The 16,167-nt window shown below is 45.7% G+C and overlaps 1 protein-coding gene across 11 annotated transcripts in view; it reads left to right on the forward strand.

Moving 5' to 3' along the window:
* Positions 1-16,167, forward strand: part of FRYL (FRY like transcription coactivator) — a 2,483,143-nt gene that overhangs the window by 488,353 nt on the left and 1,978,623 nt on the right. For all 11 annotated transcript variants that reach the window (XM_086962669.1, XM_086962670.1, XM_086962671.1 and 8 more), the window contains 2 exons: positions 9,118-9,286; positions 10,022-10,114. In XM_086962669.1, coding sequence (XP_086818795.1) covers positions 9,118-9,286; positions 10,022-10,114 — 262 coding nt within the window. The remainder of the gene's footprint in view (positions 1-9,117; positions 9,287-10,021; positions 10,115-16,167) is intronic.

Below are 16,167 nucleotides of genomic sequence, written 5' to 3' on the forward strand. Positions count from 1 at the left end.
TAGTCCGCCACCTAGTGTTGGGTCCGGATGATTGCACATTGTTGTCCTGGAAGAGTCTTCGAAGTATCACGAGATAGGTGGCTCCTCCCCTGGACTACAGTGCGCATGGGCATCGCCTCCATCCCCAGATTGTTTTTTTCCGCCATCGGGTTCGGATGTGTTTCGGTACCCTCTCTCGGGACCGATAGTTTGTTTTACTTTTCTCGAGACCAAAAGGTCTTTAGGCTGGGCGTCGGTATTGTTGCGTTCGGGTTTACTTACTGACTCTCAGCTCCGATCTCCTACTGCCCCTCCACGTGCTTCGACGCGGACGGGCCTACACTACACTCTTGCTATGGAGCGGACGCCATTCAAAAAGTGTCCGCTGTGTCACTCAAAGTATTCTCACCTTGACGTGCACCCCGTGTGCAATACATGCTTGTCACCGGATCATCGTGAGGACACTTGCATGGCGTGTTCCAAATTTAGGAGCAAGAAAACTTTGAAGATTCGCCGGGCTAATCGGCTCCAGGCTCAATTGTCGGCTTCGGCACCCCCACCTGATGATATCTTCCAGGAATCGGTTGAGGGAGAAGACGACGTACAAGAATCGGACTCCGGCCCCGCGTCCGAAGAAGAGACCGGCGACGCGGGTGATGAGGCCTATGACGAAGTCTCCGACGAGGTAGGGGACGACGACCGGGCTTGTCCCGCAATGGGTGATAGCTCGGACGAAGAGCATCCCCAACAAGACTCCGGGGTTACTCCCCGTTATACGGCCCAGGTCGAGGGATCGCCTTCGGGCCTTACCCAAGATCTAACGACCAGTCCTACGTCCCCGCCTCCGGGCCCGGTCACGGACATTTCTCACAAGAAACCGAAAGTGAAGCCAACTGGTCTCGCACCCTCGGATGCGAAAACGAAACCAAAAGTGGCGCTGGTGAAAAAGGTTCTGGAGGCGTCAACTTCCACGAAACCCAAAATGGCCGACTTGAAGAGCCACGCCAAAATGGCTGACCAGAGGAGCCGCGCAAAAGTGGCCGACCCAAAGCCATCTGGGTCGGCGCCGAAGGTGAAGGCATCCGACGCGGCTGCGTCGGCACCGAAAGGGGTCGCGGACCCGAAGACGGCTTCTAAAAAGCGTCACGCCGACAGTGCGCCAGGCCATGGGGCGTCGGCGCCGAAGAAGAGGCTTACCGTCGAACACGCTCTCGAAGACGAAGAGTCGCTCGAGTCGTTTGAGCCCTCGGCGTCCCTTACCAAGAAGGTGGGAGAATCCTTACGGCGGATCCAGCAGTCTGTGGTTCCCAGCCAGGACCCTGCGGGGCCTAGGCCCACGACGAAGCCTGCCAAGGGGCAAACGCCCATTCGTTTTACCCTTCCTCCCAAGTCGGCGCCGAAAGCCTTCGCGCCTAAGCAGAGCGGACACTCTCAGGACATCTTGTCGCCGAAGGCTGCCTTGGTGGTGTCCAAGCTTCGGCTCCAGCCGCTCGCGGCGGAAGAACGTCGTGAGGTGCACATCGACGCCAACACGGGAAAATTGTCGCTCCTCAAGAGGAAGATTACATCGGAGCCGACCTTGGAACCTTTTAAGATTCCACTCAAGAGCAAAAAGTACTCTGCGGACTCTTCGGCTCTGATGGAACCACTGTCTCCACAAGCCCTGGAACACTCGCCGGCCCATTCCCCCGTGCCTGACGTCGACGAGGAAGAGGCCGAGTACACCTACCCTGCGTACTCGGATCCGGACGAGGAGCAGGTGCCCTGGACAGCAGGCGACGACGCAAACGACCCGCAGTCGGGGCAAGACACTCAACTTTTCGCCGCAAAGACGTCCCCGACGGAGGACTCGGCGGCATTCAATGCACTGATAGAGAGAGCTGCGGCGAACCATGACGTCGAGCTCCACTCGGATCCAGTGGATGCGGACTTTTTGGTCGACACCTTCTCAGTCGCCGAAAAGCAGGTCAAGACGCTTCCAATGCTTAAAGGAGTGCTGAAGCATGCACAGGAGGTGTTCAAGGAGCCCACCCGGGCGCGGGTGGTCAATCCTCGCATCGACAGGAAGTATAAAGCGGCGCCCACGGATCCCACTTATATTAAGGGACACTTGCCATTGGACTCCCTGGTGGTTTCCAACGCTCGAAAAAGGGCAAATTCGCAAACGACTGGTGACGCTCCTCCCCCTGACAAAGAGTCCAAAGTCTTTGAGGCATCAGGCAAACGCATTGCTGCACAGGCAGCAAACATCTGGAGGATCTCTAACACTCAAGCCCTGCTCGCACGTTATGATAGGGCCCATTATGACACTTTAGAGGCCATCCTTCAACACTTGCCTGACCAGTATAAGGAGGCGGGGGAGATGCTCATTCAGGAGGGTAAACTTATTACAAATGCGTCCATCAAGTGTGCCCTAGATGTAGCTGACACTGCCTCAAGGGCCATCAATACAAGTGTTTTACTTAGACGTCATGCCTGGCTTCGTATTTCAGGGTTCAAACCCGACATACAGACCACAATATTGGGGCAGACAGTGAATCCTGACCATCTGTTCGGCCCAGAGGTGGATGCCTCCCTAGAAAAAATGAAAAAAGATACTGAAACTGCCAAATCTATGGGAGCTTTACAAAGCCAGCAGTTTCGGGGTGGTTCTTTTCGCCGCTCCAACTCAAGAGGCACCTCAAGGGGCCAGGCATCCCAATCCACGCCATACTACAAGGGTGGCTCCCAGTCCTCGTATAACAACAACAAGGGCAGGGGTGGCTACAGAGGCAACAATATCAAAGGCAGGGGACGTGGAAACAATGCATCCAGGTCCACCACCACCAACAAGCAGTGACGTCTTGTCACTTCCCCCCGATCACACGACACCTGTCGGGGGGAGACTCCAACAGTTCCTGCCGGCGTGGAGATCCATCACCACGGACAGGTGGGTGAGGTCTCTTATCCAGTACGGGTACTGTCTAGAACTTACATCTATTCCACCAGACATACCGCCAAGAAGCCGTGCTATGTCCGACGAGCACTTGACCTTGTTGCAGCAAGAAGTTCTGGTCATGCTGCAAAAAGGGGCAATAGAGCTCGTTCCATTGCAAGAACGGGGAACGGGGGTTTACTCCCTGTATTTCCTAATCCCCAAAAAGGACGGATCACTCAGGCCGATCCTGGACCTCAGGCCACTGAACTGGTACATCAACTCGGAGCACTTCCATATGCTCACATTGCAGCAGGTGCTTCCCCTGCTTCAACAGGGGGACTTCCTAGCGACGCTGGATCTGAAGGATGCCTATTTTCATATTCCCCTGCATCCTTCCCACAGAAGGTTTCTCAGATTCAAGATTTTAGACCAGCACTACCAGTTCAGGGTCCTGCCGTTCGGGGTCACCACGGCACCAAGAGTTTTTACAAAATGCCTAGCGACGGTGGCGGCGCATCTCCGTCGCCAGCACGTCCATGTCTTTCCATACCTGGACGATTGGCTTATTCAGGCAAAGACGGAACGGCAGTGCGTCGAACACGTGTCCCGCACCATTCATCTCCTGCACGATCTGGGATTCTCTCTGAACTACCCAAAGTCCCATCTCCAGCCCGCCCACGTGCGACAGTATCTGGGCGCGACTATCAACACTCTGGCAGCCACTGCGCAGCCAAATTCAGTGAGAATCGCCAGTATCCAGGCGCTGATCCAACGATTCAGACCCCAACACTCGCTTCCAGCGAGGGTGTTCATGCAGTTGATAGGCATGATGGCCTCCTGCATCTCCATTGTCCCGCACGCGAGACTACATATGCGTCCGCTTCAGGAGTGCCTTGCACGTCAGTGGACTCAGGCTCATGGGCGACTGACAGACCTAGTGTTGGTGAGCGGTCGGGCATACAACTCTCTGCATTGGTGGAATCCACAAAACCTTTGCAAGGGCCGACCATTCCAGGAGCCTGTCCCACAGATCATCCTGACGACGGACGCCTCTCTCCAGGGATGGGGAGCGCATGTACTCCACTACACTGTGCAGGGACTGTGGACACTTCAGCAAAGGAAGATGCACATCAATGTGTTGGAACTGATGGCAATCTTCATGGCCCTAAAGGCGTTCAAAGTACATCTGTGCAACAAGGTCGTGTTGATCCGGACGGACAACATGACAGCCATGTACTACATCCAGAAGCAGGGAGGTACACACTCTCCACAGCTGTCTCACCTGGCTCAGAGCATGTGGAAGTGGGCCATTCAGAGGAACATCTTCCTCATGGCAGAGCATCTCCTGGGCAAGGACAATCAAATGGCAGATCTGCTCAGCATGCACAGCCATCAGATGCACGAGTGGGAGATACATCCATCAGTACTCCAACCGTACTTCCAAAGGTGGGGTCATCCAGAGATAGACCTGTTCGCCACAAAGGAGAACGCAAAATGCCGAAGCTTCGCCGCCAGGTTCCCACACCCCCAATCACAGGGCAATGCGATGTGGATGAACTGGTCAGGCAGATTTGCGTACGCTTTTCCACCAGCGCCTCTGATACCGCTGGTGGCACGCAAGCTCTGGCAACACTCGATGACGCTCATCCTGGTTGCTCCAACGTGGGCTCGCCAACCATGGTACACCACGTTTCTGGAACTCTCCGTGGTACCGCATCAGAGGCTTCATCTCACTCCCAGCCTTCTGACGCAGAGCCATGGCGACATTCAGCACCCAGATCCGCAACAGCTCAACCTGGCGATCTGGCTCCTGAAGTCCTAGAGTTTGGCTACCTCAATCTTCCCCCCGATTGTATGGACATCATTCGGGAGGCAAGGAAGCCCACTACGAGAGCTTGTTATGCGGCTAAATGGAAGAGGTTTGTCGTCTACTGTGCGAACCACAGCATTGACCCGCTAGATGCTTCCATTCAGAACATCATATGTTACCTCCTTCACCTGTATCGATGTAATCTAGCGTACTCTTCCATCCGCATTCACCTGTCTGCCATGGCAGCATACCTCCAGAATAGGCAGCACCTGTCACTCTTTAAGGTCCCTGCTATCAAGGCCTTTCTGGAAGGACTCAAAAGGGTCATTCCACCAAGGACCCCACCAGCTCCAGAATGGAACCTCAATGTGGTTCTTACAAGGCTGATGGGTCCTCCCTTTGAGCCACTGCACTCTTGTGAGCTCCAGTTCTTGACTTGGAAGGTTGCGTTCCTAGTAGCAATTACATCGCTGCGGAGGGTGAGCGAGCTGCAGGCGCTCACCATCCAAGAACCTTTCTTCCAAATACATGCTAACAGGGTGGTGCTCCGCACTAACCCTAAATTCTTACCCAAAGTAATCTCACAGTTCCACATGAACCAGACAATTGAATTGCCAGTGTTTTTCCAAAACCCAGAGACGCTGGCGGAGCGCATGCTCCACACTCTTGATGTGAAAAGGGCCTTGATGTATTATGTGGACAGGACAAAAGATTTCCGCAAAACCAAACAACTCTTTGTTGCTTTTGCCACACAACACAAGGGAAATGCAATCTCCAAAGCGGGGATTGCTCGATGGATAGTAAAGTGCATTCAGATCTGTTATGCTAAAGCTAAGCGCACTCTTACTATCCCACCAAGGGCCCACTCCACTAGGAAGTTGGGGGCCTCTATGGCCTTCCTAGGTAACATCCCCTTGGAAGACATCTGTAGAGCAGCCACATGGTCTACCACACATACCTTCACTAAGCACTACTGTGTAGACGTGCATTCCAGACAGCAGGCAGCTGTTGGTCAGGCTGTTCTAAAAACGCTTTTTCAAACTGCTGCAGCTGGCACGGGCGGCCGCTGTTAATGGAGGGACTGCTATGTATTCTATGCACAGATATGAATTCAGCAGCCCACATGCCTCGAACTGCAAATGCTACTTACCAGTATGCATCTGTTCTTGGCATGTAGGGCTGCTGATATTCATATCGCCCACCCTCCTCCCCGGCGCCTGTAGCAGCTGCAGTATTCATTCATATACACATATGCTCATAGCATGGTCATCACTCACTTTCTTCACTCCATCTCTGCCAATGGCTAAAAACAATCTGGGGATGGAGGCGATGCCCATGCGCACTGTAGTCCAGGGGAGGAGCCACCTATCTCGTGATACTTCGAAGACTCTTCCAGGACAACAATGTGCAATCATCCGGACCCAACACTAGGTGGCGGACTATGCACAGATATGAATATCAGCAGCCCTACATGCCAAGAACAGATGCATACTGGTAAGTAGCATTTGCATTACTAGGGGCTTACAGGGGTGCTAACGCTCTTTGTCATTTGTAGCACAATTAGACAACGGTTTGTTTTCAGGAAGAAGCACTGGCATGGAAGTCTTGTTAGCAGCCCTCAGTGCACTGTTGAGTCGAAATCCGCATCTAGTAGCTAAAAAGGGGGCAAAAACTGGGGTGGCAAATTTCAACAAAAACCCAGTCCTCTACATCCTGTTTAGGCTACTTAATTATTCTTGCATTCATGCCTCGAAATTACTTTCGAAGGACTTTTAGAAATAAAGCAGGAGGCAAGGCAAACATTAAATAGATAAATAAGAGAACAATTTTTTTAACACACCTCCTCAATGTCCGGAATTTAGAAGACTGCTGTAAATACTTAATAGCATAATATCTTAAGCTTTCTAGGTTTTTAATATTTCAAGGCCAAATATAGAACAGCTTTGCGGGACCATAACTGACCCAGACCGTGTGATCATGCCTATTTATTCAGAAGACACTATGAGTAAGAAAGCCATAGTCCTTGGTCTGGAAAGAGCCAAGCCTTTTTTACCTAGCACCACATTCTGTTCTGCGTAAATGTTCTTAGTTTTGTTTTGAATAACTGGGTATCCCAACTGTGTGTAATCGTTTGTCTGCAAAGCACAGATTTGTTAAAAATGGAATGTCCTTGCCTGCTGCCATGTTAAATTCCTAATTCCCAACTCCAACACCCTCAATGTTACTTGCCTACGTACTCTTGCATAGGAGGGGCTCCAGACCCAATAGCAGTAGGAGAACAAACATACTGGCCTTGTGCTTCTTCTTAAATCAAGAGTCCGAAGCAGCCCAGTGCGCCCTCATTTTTTCTTTGTTACTTGCCCTCATTTTGTTATATTGAGCTTTGCCTCTCATGATACAGGTCACATGAAAATGCCATCTGTTAAGTGATCTTATAAAAATCGCCATAAGATCCTTCTGAATGGCTTTTATCCTTTCAGGACCCTGAGTATTTGGCAGTGAATCAGCAAATATAACCCTTAAATGCACATGGCACAATTGCCAGGAATGAGTCCTTGAGAGCTTACATTTTAAAAAGCCAGATTCTGCTAGATTTATAATATTTCGAATCGCAAAATCATATCTAGAGAACTTTAGACTGTTTACCGTCTATATTTAACAGTGAGAATAGACAGCAACTTTAGGGAAATCTAAGGCACCTATAAGCTTTACTAATGTTGTGGGCTCTGCTACACTCCCCTCAATGTGATCTGACTAAGAGAATAGTCAGTGACTGCCAATGAAGTCTTAGACTAAGTGAGGTGTTGCATGCTTTCATAAACTGCGGGTCTGTGCAGCACTTTCTAGTAGTTTACTGCAAAATTTTATATATTTCCCAATGAAAAAGATATACTGAAATACCTTTTTCTCCCAATCACTAGTGATTAAAAAGCCAGTCTAGAAGCTGTAAATACTCTGACCTAATTGATTGAGTTCTGGGTGAATATTTTGTGTGAACATTTTTTCTTTAACTAGTACTACCTTTCTCCTTAGTCACCTGATGCCTTTCTTCACTTTCAACACTGCATCATATGCTCTACACTTTTTCTTAGCTAAACAATTGTTCTATTATTCTGCTACCCTTTTACTCAGTACTTCTAAGTAACCACGACCATAACCTGCCGAGCTTGCCTTAACAGAGAATTTGAGGATCAATCAGAATTATTCTACTTCTAATAAATGTTTTGTCTATATTTATCCATATTCATGTGTGCTCATTTTATTTGTATTTATCCTTATATATGTTTTTATGAAAAAAAGTTTCAATTCATAATATTAGTTACTTAATCGTTATGATACATTTGCACTTGGATATTGGATAGGTTTTAGTGCTTGCTATCTCAGGCCATATCGAAGGCCTCACTCCTGCACTTAAATGAAAACCTTAACATTGTATTATAAACGTGCACATCTGTGGCTCTTTAAAGATTTATTCGAAAACCTCCCTGTCTGTTGGCCTCTCCAGGTTTTAGTCATTATTGGCTGGATTGAGAATCATTTCAAACAATACCTAGTTTCTGTTTTCTTCCATATTTAAAAATAAATGTAGGCAGAACAATATATGGCTTTCTGTTATATTTGTATGTAACGATTAGTAAACATGGATATCTGGGAGCTTAGTTTATGATAGATCTTTGATTCAGTAATTATTCTTAAGTTATCTGGGAATTGAAAGTTTTTTTTTCTTTGTCCCGCTTCTTGTTAGGTAAGAAAAACCGGTATAGGCATGGTTAGGAATGCACATAGGTTCTAATTTAGGGTTACTCGTCAAAGGTTTGGTGTGTTTGGTAACCCCCAGAGTAATTTCTCGAGTAGATCTAATGAAGAACTGAGAAAGATTGAAAAGTATTTGTGTATGCAGACTAAGAGATAACATCCCCACCCAAAGCCTTAAGTAAGATCGTAAATAAAATGCAAGCCCATGCCAGTAGAAAATCTAAGGGGAGCTGCTGAGTGTAAGCTGGTATGCTCATATTTTGACCTTCATTGGGCCTTTCATTTGCGTCTCATACTTGTCCTCTTGACGCCTTAAAAATATGAAGTACTTGGACACCTGCATCCATGCTGGAGTATATATGTGGCTATATCTGTTTATATATGTATATATATATATATAGTGTTTCTATATATGTATGTGTTAACGTATGTGTGTCCATATATATATATATATATATATAATTTTTCAAGCCTATCACAACACATAGATATTGAGCTGTTTTCATGGAATGTGCGATTATGAACTTTAGTAAACGTATGTTGGCAATATTTTCTGCATTCTTCATGGAATGTTCGTTATTCTTGTATCATTTAATTGCATATAGTCACCTGATGGTTTTGTGGAATTAACCAGAATTTGTGTTCACTGGTTTAGGTTTCAAGCGGTTAGAAAGAAGTTTGTAACGGAGTTAAAGGAACTTCGACAAAAGGAACAAAGTCCTCATGTTGTGCAAAGCATCATCAGCTTGATAATGGGAATGAAGTTCTTCAGAGTTAAAATGTACCCTGTGGAAGACTTTGAAGCATCCTTTCAGTTCATGCAGGTATACTTTGCGTTGTAGTCTATGTAGTTGCTTCTTTTCGCCTTTTCTTCCATAATATTTTAACCACTCCCAAATCAGTTTATTGCCCTTGCCTGATCTTCCATGAATTTGAGGCATAGAAAGCTTTTGTAAGCATCCTGCCCCAAAAGAAAATACATTTGGTGAGCCAACAAACACAGTAATAATGGACAATGTAACCACTCTGAATGGCGGTGCACTTTGTAATAGCTCTGGCAGGTCCCTGTTGGCAAATAGTTCAACTGGTTTTCCTAGTTTCTTGGCACTGTTGTCCCTAATGTATTGCTATCACAATGCTTGGTAATAAAGATATGTATTACTCCTCTGTGTATTATAGTATATGTAGTTCTTTGTAGTATTCGTACTTGCACTTCAAGGTAATTGCAATCCAATATAGGTGCAGCCAATTTTTAACATCTTTTGCTCCTCCAAAAGGTAGCTGTTTTACTTATTGAGCTATTTTGGCTGCACCAAAGGTTGGAGAGGAAAATTATAAAACAAATTCTGTAAAGTGAAGATTTAATCTTTTCTTTTAGTTTCTTTATGTATCAGGCATAGTCATTGTACTGTTGAAACTTGTGAACTGAAAGGCTTTGAATAACCAGCAATACAAATTCCTTCTCTCATTCATTCAATTCTAATTGGTTATGCATACTACGTTTTAGAAATAACAAAATTAACAGTGTATTCTTTTTTGTGTTTAATCCTTGCATTTAGGAATGTGCCCAATATTTTTTGGAAGTAAAAGATAAGGACATAAAACATGCACTTGCTGGTCTGTTTGTGGAAATCCTCATTCCTGTTGCTGCCGTAAGTATAATATATCTTTCTGGAAAATATAGGTTGTAATTGTTGCACGGGGCCTAGTTTTTTACCATTCTTCACCTAAATGAAGCATTTGCATATTCAGAGGTTTAAGTGAATATATTTTCTTACGCTTAATGGGCATTCATATTCTGTTAAAGGTCTGTATTTCACACTGCTTGCTAAGGTTTAAGAGCAATAAAAAGGTAAATGCAGGGTTGTTTGTCCAGGGGTGCTAAGTCCTGCTTTCTTGCATACAAAGGCTGGTGAAATTGTAACTTCCTTGTTGATGGATCTGACATTTTTTCTGAAAATCGTTTGTTTTCTTAGAGATAGAAGACTGATAATTTATTTTAATAAAATGTTTGTTATACGTGTAAGAAAACAAATCGTAGAAGAAAAAAGGCACAACCACACATGCCACTAAATCAATGTGAGGACGGCAACTCCATCCTCATGTACGCTGAAAACGAAGGGCTGCATAGAGGTAGCTATGTAGAGGAAGGGGCAGACATTCATATACCGAGGATTGCAGTCCTGGTAATAGTCAAAATTGCACGCAAGAGGTTGGCAAACAAGAAACTTATTGTATAACCATCAGCTTTATAAGATGTATGAAATATAACTTGGATCCTGGGTTATCCAAATTGCATGATATTGAGTACATAAACCCATAGAATAGATACATTTCTGTTTGGTAAAACCATCCTAATGTAATTCACACAGAGCCTAAAGTTTTGTCTTCTACATTTCCTTTACTGACTGAAGGTGGGTTGATATTAGGGATTCAGAAGACCAAACATGTTGCTGCTGGAGAGTCCTAGGCATGACCGAGGCATTGATGATGCAGGGTATGGCTAATTGTAATTTACATTTGGAATTAGCTGACAAACCAACATTTTGCCAGACTTCCTTCAAGAGTTCATTCTGACATTGTCTGGAGTAGTGAAGAAGAAATGGTATGCTGTTCCTATATGGAGTGGAGGAAGCAGAGGGAGGGGGGTGGGGGGGGGAAGGAGGGGTGCCCCGAGGGGATTTAGTAGTTAGACCCAGGTGCTTGTAAGTAGAACACGTAGTTTCGGAGGAATGGCTCTAATAAGGAGCAAAGGCCCTCACACACCCTGAGGGGTGTCATGCTTCATCATAGTGTGACATACCCTGAAACCTGTCCCAGGATGCTTTTTTTCCGGTCCAGGGAGGACCTGGCTTGGCAGTTCGATCTGGACTGTTTCCATGGGGCACAGGTTCCCGACTGATTTGCATAGGGCTGGGTCCAAACTGGGGTGGCATAGCGGGCAAAAGAACAATGGATTTAACCCAGATCTTTTGACTAGGGGAAAATGTTTGCATTGTCAGCATTCCGTCCATCATTTGTTTGCCGTAACACTTTTCGCCCTAAGCGGGATGGGGATGCCCAGACTTGGGTCCCTTGCTCACTGTGCCACTGGGTTCAAGCTAGTCTGGCTGAAGAAGAGTGACATACCCTGAAACCGGTCCAGAATGCTTGTTTCCGGTCCAGGGAGACCTGGCCTGGTAGTTCGGTCTGGACTGTTCCCATGGGGCACAGGGTCAAGACCGATTTGTATACGACTGGGTCCAAACTTGGGTGGTGTTAGTGGGCAAAATGACGATGAATTTAACCCAGATCTTTTGACTGGGGGAGAATGTTTGCATTGCCAGCATTCCATCCATCATTTGTTTGCTGTAATGCCTCATCATAGGGCAGCTCCTCGCAATGCCAAACGGGCCACGCAAGGGGGCTCTTCGCCGGATATCTTCACTGGTTGCCGACGTGAAGCTAAAAGATAATGTGGTGTGTACTGATTAGAAGTGGGATAGTGTCAGTGTGGTTTAGAAATCGCTACAGGATTCTCCAAAAATGTATTTGCTGGGACGTGACCTCTTTTCACACACACCTACGCTGTCCCTTTAGAGTAGATGAGGATCCTTTGGTCTTGATGAAATGCCTAGATCCGTCTATACTGTATTGGGCATGAAACATGTCCACCATGTGCACACCTTACACATAATCCTGAACTGAAGGGGGTATTATTTCCCCTCTTCAGCTACGACTTTCTAGTCTGTGTTTTTACCTATGGCACAGGAACCCAGCAAAAAATCCATTTTGGGAGAATCCTCTAGCGATTTTTAAACCATACTCACTATGCCACTTCTACTCACTACACATATGCCCCCACATTATCTTTCAGCTTCACGTCGGCACCCAGAGAAGATCTCTGGTGAAGAGCCCCCTCCAGGGGCCTGTTTGGCATTGCAGCGCCGGCCCAACGAGGAGCTGCCCTATGATGAAGCATGAAACCCCACGGGTTTGCGAGGGCCCTTGCTTCTTCTTGGAGCTATTACTCACCAACTACGTGTTCTACTTGCAAGCATCTGGGTCATACTACTAAATCCCCACTGCCCCAATGCTTCTTCCACTCCATATAGAAACAGCATACCCTTTATTTTTCATAACTGTCCGGGCTTGTATGCTGGTCTTCCCAAGCCCCTGTCCCTCCTTGGGAGACTAATTTTCTGGAGTGGGCAATGATGTCGTTGAATAATAGTTTTTAAAAGCTCTGATACAGGAGACAGATAAAGTGCTTCAGCTGTGTCCTTGAGACACCATGCTTTGATTCATTTTCTCTACTTGAGATTGCAAGTATCTCAAGTAGTATCTATTCATACCTGCCTCTTCCATACACTATTCTCTCAGTTGACATTAGCATTTGTTGAAATGGAAATCCTTTTGTCTATTATGTTAATGTTAATTAAAATTTAGAGAGGGCACGTACACCGGGTGGCTTCATGGCGCTAAAAGGCTCCAAATGCAGTCAAATAGGGACATAAGATCTAGCTTTGTGCAAATAGCCAGGTTTTCAGGGATTTCCTAAATTGCAGGAGATCTGTGCAGGACCGAATTTCCCATGGGAAGGAGTTCCACAGTTTGGGGGCAAGAGTGGCAAATCTTCGGCCTCCTTGGCGGACCCTTTTAAACATCGGGGTGGAAAGGAGATGAGCAGACCTAAAGTCACGCCTGGGAATGTGCATGGAGATTAGACTATTAATGAACATAGGGCTGGTGCCATGCAGAGCCTTAAAAATAAGGCAACCAATCGTAAAAACACAGCGCTGTGAAATAAGGAGCCAATGCAGTTCCTTCAACAATGGGGTTGCTCGTTGCCATCTAGGTAGTCGAAAGACCACACGTGCAGCATGGTTCTTGAGCATCTGTAGGCGTTTAAGCAAATAATGTGGCATACCAAAATACACAGAATTTGCGTAGTCCAGGTGAGATAAAACAATGGCTATTATAACCTGGATCAGTGCGTCCTGGGTGAGAAAGCTATGTATTTTCCTGATCTTGCGCATTTGAAGGAAACTCTTGGACACCACTGCACCAAACTGGGTTTTCAATGAAAGGTCACTGTCAACTGAGACTCCCAATGTTTTGGCCGAAATGGAGAGGATGGGAAGAGATCTAGCTCTAATGGCCAATAATGTGGGCTCCAAAATTTATGGCCATCTCCAGTAAGAACGATCTCTGTCTTACCGGGGTTTAATTTGAGATGGTTATAATCTATCCAACATTGGATATGCAACATAGTAGTCTGGAAATCAGTAACAGAGCTGTGCAGACCATCAACACTGAGGACGAGTTGTAGATCGTCTGCATAGTTGAAAACTGACACCTTCCTGTCTTTGAGACTGGATCAAGGGGGCCATAAAAAGATTGAATAAATGAGGAGAGAGCCCCGAACCCTAAGGAACACTGCAGGTGGTGTTGCGAGGGAGGGCGGGAAGTATCCATGGCGAACAGCCTGCGAGCGGTCCCCCAAAAAGGAGGCAAGCCAGCGGGCAGCCGACCCCTGGACACCAGCCTGTTTGACGCAGTTGATCAAGATGATATGGTCGACCGTGTCAAAAGCAGCGGAGAGATCCAATAACACCAGTGCCTGAGGGGAGTTTCTGTCAGCATTATCTCGGAGAGTATCCAAGAAGGCGAGAATGATGGTCTCAGTGGAGTGGGCTGGCCTAAAGCCGGCCTGATGGGAATCCAAGTATTTCGACTCCTCTAGAAAGTTAGAGAGGCATTTAGCCACATGGCTCTCTGGGTCCTTTAAAAAAATTGTAATATCCCCTTGACTATGCTACAAAATTCTGATACAAATATTATGAAATAGCAAGTAAATATAAAAAGACATATGTTTTATTAAATAGTTAGAGTAAGTCAAGTTAAAAACACCATAAAATACATAGTTTAAAAGAAACAAATCCTTCCAATGTTCCAAAAAACAATTACCGTTCAAATACGTACACCACAAATTATGACCCGCATAATTACATGAATGGACAGCCACATGTAAGACATTCAAATTGTGCAATACAGTTCGTACACTCTTAATCCTTATTAAAACCTTAATATATCACACTGTAAAATCTGTACTTATACTAAGGTCATGAAGTCTTGAGGTTTATACAAAAAGTGCGTCTACGCGTTTCGATGGTAAACAATGATCGCTCCATCTTTATCAAGACTAAATACGCAGGGTCATGTACAATAATTCGCCCTACAATAAAGTACATATTATTAGTTACACCGGATATGGTATATATCATAACATTGCATAATTAATATGAGCAACACTAAAGATAAGAAACACATTGTATGATTAACAAAAATACATCAAGGCTTGATACTGAGGACTAATATGTATCTCCAATAGGTCACATTTGCCACATAAAGCATAACATATAATGCCAAAATCTAGGTCCTTTGCCAGAAAGGGGAGCAGGGAGATTGGACGATAGTTAGATAAGAGCGCAGGGTCGACTCCAGATTTTTTCAGAAGGGGTACCACTACGGCCTTCTTAAAGGCCAAAGGAACTATACCAGATGAGTGACTCATTCTGGAGGGCAAGGGTGAGGCCGGAGTGGATTGTGAGGCAGTCCTTACGTATGTGGGGAGGGCAGCAGTCGGAAGGGGAGCCTGATTTAATTTTAACTAGGAGACCTTGGAAAGACTCCTTGCTAATAGTAGGAAAGCAGCTCAAAGTATGGTTGTTTCTATGCAAGACGGGTGGATCCAGGATGGCCGGATGGTTGGGAATACTGGCCTTAATAGTCATGATTTTATCGATGAAATCATTGAATGAATTGCACTATTCTTGAGAGAGCGAAGCTTTCAACAAAATTCGCTCAGGGTTAGCTCATTCACCAATTATAGTGAAAATTTCTTTAGAGTTTTTCTTGCAATTGATAAGACGTTTAGAAAAGTAATCTGCTTTGGCAGAGAGAATACTCTTTTTGTAGACCTTCCTGGCAATGATATACAATATCGGGAGAGTACTTTAGACGCCACTGTCTCTCCAGATGGCGCAAGGATAACTTCTGAGTTTTGAGTTTATTAAAAAACCATCTCTGTGCATCCCCCCGACGGATTACGCTGTGTCCTGGCTCATGCTAGTAACATGCCTTCTGATCTACTATAAATTGGTTGCACTTGGTGCAAACAATCCTTGTAGTTTGTATGATAGAGCTTAATCCCATAATTTATTTCCAGCGTACCCATTGTATGGCAAGTTTCACCAGGATTAATTCAAATACTCTACAGGTCCCCATCTATATCACCTTTTTGATGAAAGATTTTTCTGAGCAAAAAATAGACAAATTCATATGTCTATTGAAAGGTTGAATGTCCTGTTGAGGTGAAAATGCAAAAGAAGAAAAGTTGTCATTCTGTTGTACGTTGTGGTATTTCTTATTGTACCTTGTATTGTACTTGAGAGTAACTTGAAATTGAGCTTGGACTCCACCTCTCCCCAGTCATATATCAGATGAGAAAAGTTTACAGGCCCAGTGGTCCCCATGCTCTGGTAGTCGTTTTGGGTATCTGGTCCACACTTTGTTTAGTTATGAGCACCACTTTCTATTGACAAGCTGTTAGCCGGGGTGTATTCTTTGAGTAACATTTCTCCTACATCTATTTGGCTGTCCTTTTAACATTGGTATTAGACAAACTGTGTACCTAAACAGCGCTACAGAGTGATAGATGCGT

Source organism: Lissotriton vulgaris, chromosome 3_1 (genome assembly GCF_964263255.1).
Source record: "Lissotriton vulgaris chromosome 3_1, aLisVul1.2, whole genome shotgun sequence".
In the NCBI taxonomy this organism is placed as follows: domain Eukaryota; kingdom Metazoa; phylum Chordata; class Amphibia; order Caudata; family Salamandridae; genus Lissotriton; species Lissotriton vulgaris.